Consider the following 16,317-nt stretch of genomic DNA (forward strand, 5'->3'; position numbering starts at 1 on the left):
ATAGACTGCAAGTTCACATTGGTCAGGAATTCCCTGGCGGTCCAGTGGTTAGGACTTGGTTCTTTCACTGCTGAGGGCACAGGTTCAATCCCTGGTGGGGGAACTAAGATCCCGCAATCTGTGTGCGCGGCAAAAAAAAAAAAGTTCACATTGGTCAGACCTCTTTCATTGGTTATCCTTTTGTTTGAGAGTAAGTGGCAGAGACAGTGCTCCCTAAATAGTCCATATGTTTCCCTACATTGCAGCTGGGTTGGTTGACTAATTCTGGTCAAAAGACTGCTAGCAGAAGTGATGTGTGTCACTTCTGGGCCAGAACAGTTAAAAGCAGTACGCCTTTCCTGTCTCCTTCTTTCTCATTCCAGAATCTATAGCTACAGGATGGAAGCAGCCTAGATTCCTGAGTCACCAGGCAAGCTGCTCTGGGATCCGTACAACTCAAAGTACAGTTCATGGACCAGCGGCATTGGCATCACCTGAAAGCCCAATAGAAAAGCAGAGCTGAGCCATACCCCAGACGCATAGAATTAGAGCCTCTTGGGTGGAGCCCAGGAATCTGTGCTTAGACAGGCCCTCCAGGTGATTCTGGAGCACACGAAATTCTGAGAACCAATGATCCAACCTACATCACATCTTGTGCAAGTGAGAAACTTTTATTTTGTTAATGTACTGGGGGCTTGTTCATTACAGAGCTATAGCCTGTCCTATCCTGACTCTTACAGAAAACAAACATAAAATGCTGAACTTTTCTCCCACTATTGGTTCCACCTTAACAACATTTTGGGCAGATCCCATAACTTTCTGGCCACATTCAGTAATTAAAATTCTTTCAGTTTAAAACTTCAATCTCCCATTTGATCTCATCTCCACTTCTCCCCAGCTCCACACCTCCCACTGGTGCAAATTGGGCTCAGAGGAGTTGGAGTGAGACGAGGCTTTAGTTTGGTCCTGGATCCCTTCCCCTCCTCTCTTTTAAAGGCCTAATTCTTCTGGTATGGTGGGGAGGGGGGTGGTCTATGTGGGGTGATGCTGGAGTAAAGAGAAAACTTAACAGATGTAGTCCCTTCTCCCTTCTGTTTGTTTTCTCTGCTTCTCTTTTTAATACCAATAAGTCACTGATGCTCTTTTGGGCAACACATGCATTTCTTTGCACAGAAGGGGTTTCTGTGGGTCCTCCCTTTGCATAGTTCCCTGATGTTGACATCCCACTCTTGCCCGCATCCTTCATCTCTCCCTCAGTCCACACCACTGGCAGCACACCTGGGCCTTCGCTAGCCTCAGCATGTTGAGAAAAGTCTCCCACTTGGAGCACACCTGGCCCTGCGTTGGGTGTAAGAGTTTACAGGTGACGTGCAGACTGGACTTCAGCATCCTTTGCCCACACAGCCAGGGACCTTTGTGGACATCAACCCTGACCTCCTGCCGTTAGAGACCTTTCAAGACTTAGACCTCCTATTGGTAGGATGACCATTCTGAGAGTCAAAGAGGATACTATCAGTAATTATGCTGGCACAACCAGCATAAACGGGGTCTTCCCCAGAAAAGGTGGGATATATGATTCCCGAATCTGTGTTGTGTCGTTCAGAAGAAGGCTCAAGCTCCAGAACCTTCCACAGTGTCGCTTGACCAAGAGGAAACTCACTCCTTTCTCTGCCCTGCCTCTTAACTCATTTTCTTCTCTCCCACTCAGTCTGGCTCAGGAAGTCAACAAGCACGTTCTATATCTATAGGAAAAAAGAGAGTGGACCGCCTAGTGGGTTCCATCTGTGTGAAGAGAGGTCATTACTTCTCCTCTTGAAACCCAATGAAGGGGTCTTGAGGGGTGGGGGAACTCATAAAATCTGGAAGTGCCTGCAAGCAAAATGACTCACTTTACAGTTGAGGTTCTAGGATGAAGCTCTCAAATGGAAGGGAGATCAGAAATTCAGAAAGAGGGATTCCCTGGTGGCGCAGTGGTTAAGAATCCGCCTGCCAATGCAGGGGACACAGGTTCGAGCCCTGGTCCGGGAAGATCTCACATGCCGCAGAGCAACTAAGCCCCTGCGCCACAACTACTGAGCCTGCGCTCTAGAGCCCGCGAGCCACAACTACTGAGCCCATGTGCCACAACTACTGAAGCCTGCGCACCTAGAGCTTGTGCTCCACAACAAGAGAAGCCACCGCAATGAGAAGCCCACACACCGCAATGAAGAGTAGCCCCCGCTCACCACAACTAGAGAAAGCCCGCGTGCAGCAATGAAGACCCAACACAGCCAGTAAATAAATAAATAAATAAAATCTATTTTTTAAAAAAAGAAATTCAGAAAGAAACATGGTTTATGGTGATACTTTAAGGACCACTGGATCAAGCTTTGCCTGAAGGTAGTCAATCAATACTTCTTGAAGCTTCAGTTATGTGAACTAACAAGTTTCCTTTATCGGTTAAGTCAGATTGAGCCAGCTTTTCTGATACAGTAACTCAAAACATTCCTAAGTGACACAGACTGCAGTGCTGCAGGCAGCAGACCCCAAAAGTGGAATTGGCTGAGGGCAGGAGCTGAATGCAAAATCAGTAAGGATACCTCTAGCCAGCACAACAGCTGGTCACCCCCATGGCCTCTTATATATTCTCACCAGGGTCATCTGCCTACCAAGGTTGCATCCAAAAGGAAAATTCAGGATGTTGAAGACTGATTACTTCTTGCATACATCAGCAAAGCCCACTAAGAAAGAGATTAGCTCACTTTGAAACTGGCTTCTCCGATAGCAGAGAAGGAGAAAATATAGTTTGCTTAAGAGAAACCCTTTCTGCTTGCTGCCTGCAAATCAAGCTGATTGAGAATCAGTCATCTGGAAAAGCAGAATTCTCTCCTCCAAGCTAATGTTAGTATAAGAAGAAACGGGAAGATGAGAGAATAGAAAGGACAAAAAAGTGGGGTCCATAAACAGCCTGATTCACCCCGTTCTCAGACCCCTCCTTTAAATATTTATCTTGTGGACAAAATGAACCATCATGTTCTCTGTGAAGACGCAGGCAACTGGGCTGCAGTTGGAGGCATCAACTGCGTCAACATAATTGGAGCTAATTAAGGAAACCTCCGCGCCTGTGGCATCGTTTCATCAGCAGAGGGCCGTGGGGAGACAGCAGCCAGTGACATGGGGGAGAGGGGTGTGACGGTAAAGGGGACGCCCAGAGCTCCCAGTACTGTGCTATGAGAGAGGAGTCCCAAAACCCGTTCTAAAAGTAACAGTAGCTGACGGATTTTCTGCTAATTAACCATCAGTGGAATTGACCAAAAACATATCAGAACCTTGAAAAATGGGAAAGGAGCTGTATTGCCTCTGAAACCCTAAGACCAGCCAAAAATAGACTAGGACTACACCCCAACATCGGTTCTCAAACTACCTGTGCATTAACATTTTTAAATGACTGCTGCCCAGGTCCCACCTAAATCTCATTAAATCCATAACTTTGGAGGTGCGCTCCTGGCAATGGAGTTTTTTAAAAGCTCCTGCAAGTAATTCTATGTGAATTCAAGGTTGAAAGGCACTGCTCTGCCCTCAAGCCAATCCTATAGCACCCATCTCCCACAGGAACCAGGCAGCCTTTATGATACGTATGCACCCCAAGTAGGGTTACCAGATGAAATACAGGATTCCCAGTTAAAATTGCATTTCAGATACACGACAAATACTTTTTGTATAAGTATGTCCCATCTATTGCATGGGACATCCTTATAGTGAAGAATGCTTCATCCTGTATTTATATTTAACTCTGGCCACTCTGGGCCCCAAGCCTCAGCTCAGGTGTGGCTATGGAGAACATTCCCCGAGAAAGCAAAGTGCAGAACAACAGAGAAGGTGGCCAAGGCTCTCAGTCAACTGGCGGGTAGGGTATCCTTGAGAGACTGCAGGCAGGGGTGGCTAGACTGTCACTAATGTGAGCACTTAGCACAGCACTAATGTAAACACTTAGCACAGCACTAATGTAAGCACTTAGCAAAGAACCCAACACTTGGTAAGCCCTCAACAAGTGTTAGTCATCATTCTGAGGAAATCATTTATGAAAAGGGACTTGTGTGCACACATTCGCATCACCATGGTATTCATTTAACTAGGAAATTTTCCTAGACCATATCAATTGTGATTTGGTTACAAAATAATATGTCAGTTTCAACTTTCCAGGAAAATATCTCCAGGGAGATGTCTGGTGTCCCTCTACTAGTACTTTTATCCCTTTCTCATGGTTTTCTGCCCGTTTTCATATTTCCCTACTTCTTCCCCCAGTATTCCTCTCAACCTGTGATTCTGGTTAGTTGGGAAAACAAAATCAAGAGAGTCAGCACAAGGAAAATGCTGGTTTACCTTTTATATAAGCGCCTTCGATATTTTGAATCATGGTGCTGGGCAAAACCACTCAATCAGCATGTGTTGTTTGTTATGCATGATACCATTTCTGCCAAGAGAGCGCTAATCGCACTGATTGATCCACGTATTGAGAGTGAGGAGAACTGAAGAGGAAGGAGGAGGGATGGATGGTGAAGAGGATGACATGCGGTGTCAGAGCAAATATTCGTTACATCACCCACTTCAACGGTGGAAATAAAAGACAAAAGTTAAATAAGATACATTAAAGTCAAGGAGGGCCCCAGAGTGTGGCTGGGGCGGGGATGTGACCCACAGAAGAGGTGCCTTTTGGAGTCCCAGTGTTACTGCCCTGCTCCCCCGTCTGCCATAGATGTAACACCTTCCCTGCAGCTCCCAGGCCACTCAGGCGCTCAGCTCCAGGTCGGTGATGTATTCCTGGACCCAGTCCTCATTGGGGTCGGCACAGACCTCCTGGCCTCTTTTGGTTTGGAAGCTGTGGAGAGGAGTGGAAGGATTACACACTGAGGAATCCAGCAGGGGAATCCTGGGCCCACTGTGACCCCTCCCTCCTTCTCTGCCCCAGACATCTCAGAGCCTATCCACATGCTTTAGATCATGTCCTTAACCTTGGGGTTTACAGACCATCCCTGTGTCTCATATGGGGGTCCCCTGGGAAAGCCAACTTCCTGCTGTCACTCCTCCCTCTGCCTGGGGGCAGACCCTCCAGGACTCTCTGCAGGCCCCAGAGCAGGTTCGAAAACACGGCAGTGGCCTCTCCTGGTGTCCTGAGCTCTGAGGAGGTGCCTCAGGCCAGACCCCCAGTCTGCTTCCCCAGGGTGGGCAAGGAGACTGGCCCTTACATGACACCGGGCTTTCAGCACTGGTGGCTGGTCTCATAATAGTCGTCCACGAATTTACGCGGGATCTGACAGGAGATGTAGGAGAAGCAGCAGGCGGTCGGGGCGTTGGCACCAACTGTGAGAAACAGGACAGATTGATCCTGAGTCCTTGTTCAGAGGAAAAGGTGAACCAGCTGTACCTGGAGGGTCAGGCGGACCTGAAGGAGACAGTGCTGCTGGAGGGGAGGATGATGGGCGGGGGGATGCAGGAGGAAGTTGGCGTTTCCTCTTTCCTTTGACATTTTTATTTCTGTGTCTCTCTTTCGGGGTTTCTAATGCTCTGTCTGTCTTGGTTTGGAGTCTCTATGCCTCTCTATGGAGAATTTAGTTTTCTGAACAAACTAGTTCTTTTTCTATCTCTCACTGGGGAGTCTCAACTGGATTCTTAAGGAGAGTGAAGGCCACACCACTGGGAGCCAACTGGACACAGGTTCCACCTCTTGTCAGAATCCCATCTGGGTCTCATTGTCCCAGGAATCCATAAAATGGGACTCCCTCCCACTCTCTCCCAGAGCCGGAGATTAGAATTGCTAAAACCCCTTGAGAAGGGAAACTCTGCTCAGGAAACAGTGTCTGAAATCTCTCTGAAGTCGTCTACTTAGAGGGCTCAGGCACAAGATTTTGGCACTGTGGTCCAAGCCGTGGCCAGAGAGTGGGGAGAGGGGGCGGCAGGGGACAGGGCAAAAGAAAGGGAGGACAGACTCACGGGGGGCTGCGGCGAGGAGCAGGACAGCCAGGGTGGCCCCGGGGACCTCCATAATGCTTGACAGCTGAGTGAAAGCCCAAGTGGTGGCCAAGTAGAGTTGGGACTTGGCGACTCGAGGCTGCAGCCTCCTTCTGGGGTCTAAGCCATGTCCCCTCTTTATAGGCAGCCTTGGGGCATTCGAAAATGGAAACTTGGGGAGACCAAGGGGGAAATTTTTTATCACTGTGTTGCGATCATGCAGCGAATTGCAGAAGCCAGGAAAGCTTCGGGTCGCCACAAAGGCTCAGGCTATTTGCAAGAATGGTTGTGTTGCTTACTTGATGGGGAAATGGTTTCCACAGTGAGAGGAGGTGAGAGGCTGGTGTGACCCTGTGACCAGGTTAGGTGGTGCCTTCTCATGAGAGCAGATCTGTAGACCAAGCATCTCTCCCACAGGGCTGGACCTTCTGGTACTCACCCCGGCTGACAGCACAGCTGTGATGTAGATGATAATGCCACAGAGTCTTAAGAAGCACACCCCAAGCTAAAACCATAGCCTGGATGGAGACAGCAGAACTGGAGAAGCCTCAGCTACAGAAGGGGCCAGATTGAGGCCGGCCTTTCAGACTTTGGCTCATTCCTCAAACATTCTACCTTAAACTTTTGACTGCTGAGGCATCCATTTCAAAGACGTCTATCTCGAATAAGCACATTGCCCAGTACACAACTAGATAAAGGGCCAGGTTGCCCTACCCATGAAGTTCCCCTTTTAGAAAGTTCTGGGTGACCTAGATAACTGACCACTTGAGTGACCCCACTTTTCCCTTCCCTGCTGTAATTTCCTCTCTTATCTTTTAAATTCACCAATAAAGAGTGAACCCATGAAACCCTGGGCACCCCACCCTCGCCCCAATAAAGGCAGAACCCCAGGTCCGAGCTCTCTTATTCTCTACTGGCAGCCTCGCTGTGTGGCCCCAGCAGTGCCGTGTACCTTCCAGGACCTGTGAGTAACAAACCTTGTCTTTTCAAAGTCCCCTGATGGCTGTTGCTGAGGTGTGTCTTGCAGTCATAATAAGAACCACAGTGGCTGGTCCAGCCTCAACTTTGGCTCTGGTCAGGGAAATGTCTGTGGGGCTCCCACAAGGAGTACAGCCCAGGTGAGGTCCTGCAGGACATTCTGAACTGTAACATCACCATCAACAGGCTGAGACTGACACAGAACAGCTGGTCCCTGGCTTAGCCTTAAAATGTTGTTACCCTTTGAACAGCAAAACTCTCTGCCAGGGATCTATCCTATGGATATAAACACAAAGATGACGTCGTAGGCATAATGGTGTTTGTCACAGCTTATTTATAACAATTAAAAGATGAGCTACAATTAAATACATGATGGTGTATTCACCTCTTGCAATAACAAGTCGCCCTTAGAAACTGTGAAAGTAAAGAAATTTTAAAAGGAAGTCCTTGTTATTTAAAAATCCTAGAACATTTCCTGTTTCCTTATTGTAAAGTCAAGCTGGCCTTTCCAGGGTTTGCCTGGCAGCTCAATAATGTCATCAAGGACTCCCTTCTTAAACATGTCCCCTTCCCCCATTATTTCATTGGCTTTTCTTCTTTGGGCTTGTCACCTCATGGTGATGAAATGGCGGCTGCTGCTCAGGTATCACATCTTCACAAAAAGTCTCAACCACAGGCATAGGAGGGAGTCTCACAGGAGTAGAGAAAAGGCAATGTTACTAGTGTTTTTAATTCAAATTGGGTTTTTTTTTCATAATTTGTAATGTTAACTGTAGATGACCCTCAAAAGTGGTAAAAGCTAATTTTAACTAGATATAAAATACAGAAAAGAAAAAAAACTTGTTTCATTTCTGAAAGCTGGGTAGGAATGGCAAGTGCAAGTAAGGATGTGGGAGGTTTTTGTCCACATTCTTCCTGTCTTTTTGTGGCATAAATGTATTCTGAGGCATAATCTGAGTAAAATTACATTCCTTAAAGGTAGGAAAAATTCTATTACCCAAACCTAACCACTATTAATTTGGTTTATTTCTTTCAAGTGCATTTTCCCCTAGGCTTATGATAGTTCCATTTACTTACTTGCTTTTTTTACCTCTTTTTACTATGTGTCTGTGAGGAGAAGGGACATTACTGTAGTCATGATGTGGATGCAATTTTGTATTTTTCTTATTTATACCTAACATTACAAGACTTTTCCAAATCATTCCAGTATTTTTAAGAGCTGCCTAATTTACTCAACCATCAGCCTAGTGCATTTATATTATCATGTACTATTGTAGCACATTTGGGCTGGTTCCAATTTTTAATTGCTATAAATAAACTGCACCAAACATCTATATGCATAAAACTTTCTCCATAAATGAAGTTTTTTTCCATAGGATATTTTCCTAGCTGTAGACTTTCTGAGTCAAAAAATAAGAACAATTAAGGCTCCTGATCTATAGAGGCACCCTATATCTAATGCATGTTCATTTCTATACCCTATTGTTAAACCCAGTGATGACACATCGTAGGGACTTGTGAATGTTTGATGATTGAAACAGTGATTAAAAAGCTGATCTCATCTATGTTGTCTTGCCTGTAGCCCAGGCTTCCCCCATTTCATTCTGTCCATCTGGGACTGGATCAAACATGGCTTAGGCTACTTTAGACTCTGTGGCATCATTAGATATGTCACGGTCAAAACACCTGTGAAGAACATTAGAAATGTCTGCTCTGAGGAAGGAAAAAGGGAATGGTATGGGCCATAAAGAACTGTTCTTGGTAGAAAGAACCAGCTAAGCTTGGTCCCCCAGTTACAACAACTCCTGTCTTCCCCCGTTTTTGGTGAATCACTTCCTTAGAAGCACTCTGAGCAACATGATGTCATGGTCCTTTCCACCCAGGGTGCGGTTTTCATTGTGACTTGTGTGCTCACGATGCTGTGGCATTACCCATAGATGTCACCTTGTATGATCAGAAGAGCTGTAGCAAAGCATCAGATCTGCTCTGTGGGTGGAACCATTAATCTCTAGATCTTTCCATGTACTTATAGCTCTAACCCTAACATCATCTCACCTCCTGTCACTGTCCAAAACATTTCCAGCCAATCAGCCCCAACAAGTGAGCAACTGAGCTCTTCTTGGATGCCCTGAACCTCCGTGTGACCCCAGGGACCCCGACACGTGCAACTCATAACATGACACCATCCGACAACTTCCGATCTGGTCATCCCCAGCCTCTAGCTTCTCATGCTTCAGAGTTGCCTATAAAGGGACAAGGATACAGGATGGACTCCAGAAGGATGGAGGCAGCAGCAAGTGTCCAGTCCTATCTTGGCTTTGCCCTCTGCCTGCCCATCACTGATGAGTTCCCCATGGCTGCCTTTGTTCACCATCTCCTCACCAGGGCCCTCAGCTCACAAGTCTTGTCTGTATTGCAAGACTCTCTGCACCCTCATCCTTTCTCCCTTTTAGAATTGTTTCCCAATGCCCTGGATGGATGTCTAAACCATATTACTTAAGCCCTATGGTTGAGATTCCCTACATGAAAGCAAAGAATTCACAGTTTTCAAAATATTCTGAACTATTTCCCAAGAAGTTTTAGCTCTCCTAGCCTCTGGATCTAAAAGGCAGACGAGCACTAGGACCCATTTTTAGTGGGGAAAATTGAGGTCTAATGCAGTCATTAACAAGATGCAAATGCCAGGTCCAGCTGGTTCCTAGGATGAGCCAAATGACATATTCCCTCAGCTCTCCCAAGGAGCTCCACGCTTTGGGTGATGTACAGAAGGTGACATCTTGCTGGGAAATGTCTCTATGCACCAGATGAAGTTCCCCCGAAAGAGACGGAACAAGCGCTCACTGTTCCTATAGCTATATTCCCTGAAGAGGGAGCCAGAGACTGAGAACAAGACAGGCAGAGATTCAAAACAAAAATTCAAGGTAGGGACTTCCCTGGTGGCGCAGTGGTTAAGAATCCACCTGCCAATGCAGGGGACACAGGTTCGAGCCCTGGTCTGGGAAGATCCCACATGCCGTGGAGCAACTAAGCCCGTGCACCACAACTACTGAGCCTGTGCTCTGGAGCCTGCGAGCCACAACTACTGAAGACTGCACGCCTAGAGCCCGTGCTCTGCAACAAGAGAAGCCACCACAGTGAGAAGCCCGCGCACAGCAACGAAGAGTAGCCCCTGCTCGCCGCAACTAGAGAAAGCTCGCACGCAGCAACGAAGACCCAACGCAGCCAAAAATAAATTAATTAATTAATTTTTTAAAATTCAAGGTAAAGAAGAAATGCTTAGTTTCCTCGGTTCGTTTGTGCCCTACTCTGCAGCCCTGAGCTCTGACATCTCCACCAACTTCTAGGTGGCCCCCTCCCAGGGTGGAAAAAATTGATTTGGCTTTTCTCGGGCTCTTGATTGCCACTTCTTCACGGTTAGGGCAGACACCTCAGTGCCTGCTGCTTCTCTTACTTCTCTCCAGATCTGTCACAAATTTGTTCATGGTCATGGTGACACACACAGCCAGTTTTCCTACCCTGGTATAATATCGGTATCACTCCTCCTTCCTAGAGACAGGCAGGGCTTGTGCAGGAGAGCCAACCCATGGGACATGGGGTGAGGAGCAGACAGGCATATTTCTTTCTGGTTTTTTCTTCCTCTTCTCAGGATTTTTTTTGCATCTTACTTGTTAATATTTAATATTAAAAATTAAGTCTTTTCATGTCATTCTATTTGTTTAAGAGGCTGGCACTAGACTCTTAAACATTCGCCATTATGTCTATCAGTGGGTTTACTTTATCATTCCAGCACTGTAGAATATGTAGTTTGGTGTCAATTACTTAATCATAGATAAGCTGCACCAAATAACACTGTCCTTAAAATTTTCCCTGTTTTGTGAGTTCATTTCCATAGGATAGATTCTGAAAAAATAGAATTTCTGGCTCAAATAATATGGACATTTTTAAGGCTGGACCCTTATCCAGCATTAAATCCAGACTTCATTGTAGGTATGCAGTGAGTATTTGACAAATAGACCATTACTGGAAAGCTAATCCTTATTTCCACCATTCTTGTACCTCCAGCCTTTCCAATTCTGTTCTTTCCATCTAGGGTGCACTTAAGCTCGGCTTATCCTTCTTGAGACTCAGTGGCATTTTTACACGTCACATTTATACACTTAGGACAATTGTGGGAGCCCATCAGAGCATCCTGCTCTGTGGAAGAAGGCTGTGATCACTCACTACAGAGAGGTATCTGTCACGTGGAAAGGAAACAGCTAAGAATGATCCCCAGGCGATGCCAACTCCTGGTCTCCCATCTGGAGAAACAACTTCCTCATAAGCACCCAAGCAAATTGGCAATTGAACCATTGCTATGTGCACCCGAAACCTCTCTAGTAACCACAGGCAACGCTGGATTATACAACTCACACGACACCACTACACTTAAAATTCCTCGCTTAGGCACCTCCGATTTTTATGTTCCCGCAGCCCAGGACCACCTATTAAAAGGAGCAAAGATAGCTCACAGCCCAGAAGGAGGCCAGCAGTAGGGAGTTCCCAAGCCCCATCTCAGCTATGCCCACGCTCTTCTGCCTGCCTGTCCCACATCATGAAGGTCCTCGTGGCTACCATCTTTGTCCTTCTCTGCACCATGGCCCTCTGCTCCTATGTACAAGGTGAGTCTGTTACCTGCTCTCCTTTAATCGTTGCTACCCACACTCTGGTCTGAAGTCTGGCCCAAGTGCTGTGGCCTAAGAACCCCCATGTGAAATTAAAGAACCTCAAATGGGGTTTCAAAAATGACATGGTTGTTTTCTTCAAGAAGGTTTGAAAGCTTCTATTGATTTGGGCTTCAGGATGGAGTTAGGAGAGGTTTTATCCTACTTTTTAGATGAGAATATTGAAGTCTAATACATTTGCTTATTAGCATGAGGTAGAATCCAGGTCTATTTAGATCCTGGTGGTAAGTTTCAGAATCCCACTTCAGCGATTCCCAAGAGTTGTGAAAATCGTTCATACTTTAACTCAGCCATCTTATCTTTTAATTGACCAGAAAAAAATTCCACAAAGAGAGTTAGGAGGAGGGAGTAGACTATCTAGGGTTTAGTTCCCTGTAGAGAAAGATAGAGACCAAAATGGAGTGACAAGACCAAAAACAAGACGAGGGAAAATAATGAGAAACAAACAAACGAAAGAATCAAATGCTTTCCCGTTTCCTTTACCCCCAAGCCTCAGCTCTGAGCTACGCTGTCTCTCTCCACTTCTTCCTGATCCTCTGGGGCTTGCCTGTACTCCTGAGTAACTGTTGTCCTTGCTCCCCCACAGAAAGGGTTTACAGCCCACCCACCTGCTGCTTCACCTACACCCCCCAGAAAATCCCCCGTGGAAAAGTGGTTAACTATTTTAAGACCAGCAGCCAGTGCACCAGACCTGGTATCGTGTAAGTGTCAGCCCTCCTGCTCAGCCCTGGGGAGACACAGGACGTGGAGGTGGGGGAGTATCCACAGGAGTCAGAGCAGGGAGCAGATCCCCAGCGTACCGGCTCATGGATAAGGAGCCATCCTGGCAAGGCGCCCAGCCCTCTGGGGGCTTTTTGTGCATGCAGGACACACAGAGAGAGGCCACTGGTCTGTTTCCTGACATGGGATGGGGCCTGCCGGGAGCCAGGGAGGATGTGGCCAGAAGTAGAGGGAAGAGAGGAGAGAAAGAGACAGCAGAAAGGAGATGACCTGAGGTTATCTCCATAAATCCCATAGGGATGAAGATGAAGGGGCCACAGCTGGTCAAGAACATCCTTACTCATTCTCTGTATAATACTTCTGCCCTCTCCACAGCTTTTTCACCAGAAAGGGCCTATATATCTGTGCCAATCCCACTGACAACTGGGTCCAGGAATACTTCAGGGACCTGGAGAAGAAAGCTTGAGTGGTCCAGAAGGAATCTGTTAGAGGTGTGGGTAGATTGGGCAGCAGGGACCTGAACCAGGAGACTGCAACCCCAGAAGTTCCCTCTCCTGAGTCCCTCTCCCCTCCACTAACCACATTCTGAAAACTTTCTTTAATTTAGCTAAGCTAGTTAAATATTGTATTTCATTTTATTCATTTGATGCTTTCTCTGAGAAATCATATGACACCCTCTCATTCCCAAGCCCCTTCCTAGTCAATCATACAGTGGTTGACTCATATTTGGGATGATGGTGAATGACTGTACTCCTGTATCTGGGTAGATGTTGGACCAAACCCATCGACAGATGCTTATTGAGTTTTTATGAGCCTTTTACTCTGTTCAAAATGTCAGAATAATAAAGATTCTTTTTGTTTCCTAAATATATCTTGGAATTCTGGTTATTCTTTTTTTCCCCTGACAAATCAGTTTCATTGGTTGGAAAGAATAAGAAAGAATGATTAGAGGCATCTGAGTAGAAAGGGAAGGCAAGAGAATGAGGATATGTTATCCCAACACCACCAGGCTTTATACCAGGGAAACATTTCTCATAGGCTAAAAAAGAAGCAAAGTATTAAAAACAAATGCAAATTTATATGCACCAGGGAAATCCATCACTTACATTGCACCAAAGCAAAGCATTCGATCATGCATATTTATGTATTTTCATAAATTCAGCTTTCTTAAGAATAAAGACTAACAGTTTTTGAGGACTTACTATGAACCACAGCCTGTACTAAGGGATTTACATGCATTGTCTATTCTTCAAAATCACTGTGTTGTGTATACTCTGATTATCTTCCTTTGACATATGAGAAAACAGAGTTTCAGTGAGCTTGCCCAAGGTCACACAGCTAGTAACTCTGTGGTCAAACCTGCAGACGAGAGCAAGTCCCACACTCTTAATTAAACACTAGGAAATTGTCTCTCAGTGTTCCACCTGAAGCAGAGTTACCAGGAATGCACAATTCTCTGATAAGAGACAGCCTACCTCAGCAAATGAGAAGTAAGGAATTGTTGGTTTAAGACCCCAGAGAGTATAGAAATCCAGAGATGTGAGCCTGGCACTGAGACCTCTTCTAGACTGAGGATGTTTGCAATTCAGAAGAGGTGGCTAAGAAGGTGAGCTGAACATTTCTCAGCCTTGCCAGGCTGGATGAAAACAAAGTCCAGGTTTGCCCAAGTGAAGGGACTGTAAGAAACCATCCTCTGTTTGGGCTGTTAGCTTAGGAGTAAAAGTAAATTAGAAGAGAACCATCCCTTGAACAGACAGGAGGCCAGCTCCAGTCACCTGGGTGGTTTAGAAAATCTCAAACTCTAAAATGTTTTTAAACATGATCCCAGATGCTAATGCTAATGCCTTACAAAGAAGCTTGAGCTTTTTGGCATGGAACTGGAAACTATAATGAGTATCATTACAGATTTGTAAAAGTCAGAAATAAATTCTGGAACTGAAAAACGCAAAAACTGAAATAAAAACTCAGAGCAGATTAAACCCAACTGAAGAAATATCGGTAAATTTAAAACATATCAAAGTGAAGCAAGGAGAAACAGAAGAAAAAAAAAATACAAAAAGAAGATAAGAGAACATGGAGGATAGAGTAGGGCATCTGTCATCTGGTTAATTGGAATCTCAAAATGAGAGGAGAGAGAGAATGAGACAGCAAATGGATCTGAAGAGATAATGGCTAAAAGTTTTACAAAACTGATGAAAGATATAATTCTGAAGATTCAAGGAGGGAAGGAGGGAGGGCATCATCCCTGTTGCTATCAGTGGGCCAAGTTTTGTGACAGCCACTCCTACCATCAGTCCTAACCTACAGAGGAGAAATACAACTGATGCTGGTGCCTGTCTCACCAGTGAATCCTGATGGCTTTGATGAATAGTGTGTTCTCTGGGACTTCCCATGGAACATAATCTGGTGGGTCTTTCAGCCTCACATGGTATATATACTTCAGCATGCCCACTTCCATGGTCATTTTCATCCCTTCCTTCTCCATCTGTCATGGCAATTCAAGTATTTTAACTTCACTCAGCATGAACCATTGCTTTCTCCAGGCTTCTGGAGCTTTCCTGGCTGCAAATTTGCACCAACCTCTGGGATCCTTGCCAGGAAGTTATAGTCTATATCCAGGAAGAGAACCCCCTGGTCAATAAGCTCCCTCAATCCATTCTTGTGTTCCAGTTTCCTTGATCAACCACCCGCAAAGTCCAAACCCAAGGTAATCTCCCAGTTCAGGCTGGTACATGCTTGCTAAATTTTGCTGTTCCTTTGGAGTATAGTCCCTTTTCTCCCTTATCAGAAATATAATTTACTGACATGAGAAGTCTATGTAACAAAAATATATGGAAAATATGAATGGTCTTATTTCTATTAAGGAATTAACATCAGTAATTTAAATCCTTGGCAAAAAACAAAACAAAAAACTTCATACCTATTTGGCTTCAAAAGCAAGTTCTACCAAATAATAATGGAAGAGATAATGGAGAAAGAGTAACTTTTTTAACAAATGGTGCCAGAGAAACTGGACATTCATAGAACAAAAACAAACAAACATAACCAAAAAACCTTGACCTTAACTTCACATCTTACACAAAAATTAACTCAAAATGGATCATGGACTAAAATGTAACACATAAAACTACAAAACTTTTAGGAAAAACATAGGAGAAAATCTTCAGGACCTAAGACAAGGCAAAAAGTTCTCAGCTTTGATACCAAAAGCACAACCCATAAAATGAAAAATCGATAAATTGGACCGCATCAATTTTAAACTTTTGCTCTTCAAAAGACCCAGTCAAGAAGATGAAAAGACAAGCTATACAATGGGAGGAAATGTCTACAAACCACATATTTGACAAAGGACTTGTATTTGGAATATATAAAGAATTCTCAAATCTCAACAGTAAACAAACAATCCAATCAGAAAATGGACAAAAGTCATGAACAGACATTTCATCGAAGAGGATATACAGATGGCAAATAAGCAATGGTTCTGTGATTTTTTTAATCCTTATTTTTTAAAGATAAAGGTTCAAATAGTGCAGTAGGCAGAATAATGACCCCCCTCCCAGAGAGGTCCACGTCCTAATCTCTAGAACCTGTGAATATGTTACATTACACAGCAAGGAGGAATCAAGATTGCTATCAACTGACTTTGAGATGGGGAGATTACCCTGGATTATCTGCGTGGGTCCAATGTAATCACAAGGATCCTTATAAGGGTGGCAGGAGTGTCAGAGTCGGAGTGATGCAATGTGAGAAAGACTTGACCAGAAATTGCTGGCTACAGATAAGGAATGTGGGCAATCTCTAGAAGCCAAAAAAGACAAGGAAATGTATCCTCTCTTGGAGCCTCCAAAAAGGAAGGCAGCCCTGCAGACACCTTGATTTTAACCCATTGAGACCCATTTCAGACTTTTGAAATAAATTTGTGTTGTTTTAA

The 16,317-nt window shown here is 45.0% G+C and overlaps 1 protein-coding gene and 1 pseudogene across 2 annotated transcripts; one reads left to right on the forward strand and one right to left on the reverse strand.

Moving 5' to 3' along the window:
• Nucleotides 1-2,259: 2,259 nt before the first annotated feature.
• On the reverse strand, nucleotides 2,260-6,641 carry LOC309619397 (C-C motif chemokine 3 pseudogene; annotated as a pseudogene). The gene is made up of 3 exons: nucleotides 6,583-6,641; nucleotides 5,205-5,351; nucleotides 2,260-4,837 (listed from the first exon to the last, which is right to left on the reverse strand). The product of its transcript is annotated as a C-C motif chemokine 3 pseudogene (transcript).
• LOC309619125 (C-C motif chemokine 3-like) lies at nucleotides 5,442-13,255 on the forward strand. The gene is made up of 4 exons (XM_082374003.1): nucleotides 5,442-6,931; nucleotides 11,416-11,603; nucleotides 12,253-12,367; nucleotides 12,762-13,255. Exons 1-4 carry the CDS (start codon nucleotides 6,810-6,812, stop codon nucleotides 12,850-12,852), a joined length of 516 nt encoding a protein of 171 aa, XP_082230129.1. The 5' UTR covers nucleotides 5,442-6,809; the 3' UTR covers nucleotides 12,853-13,255.
• The last annotated feature ends 3,062 nt before the right edge of the window (nucleotides 13,256-16,317 follow it).

The sequence above is a fragment of the Balaenoptera borealis genome (genome assembly GCF_965194805.1).
Source record: "Balaenoptera borealis genome assembly, chromosome: 20".
NCBI lineage: Eukaryota > Metazoa > Chordata > Mammalia > Artiodactyla > Balaenopteridae > Balaenoptera > Balaenoptera borealis.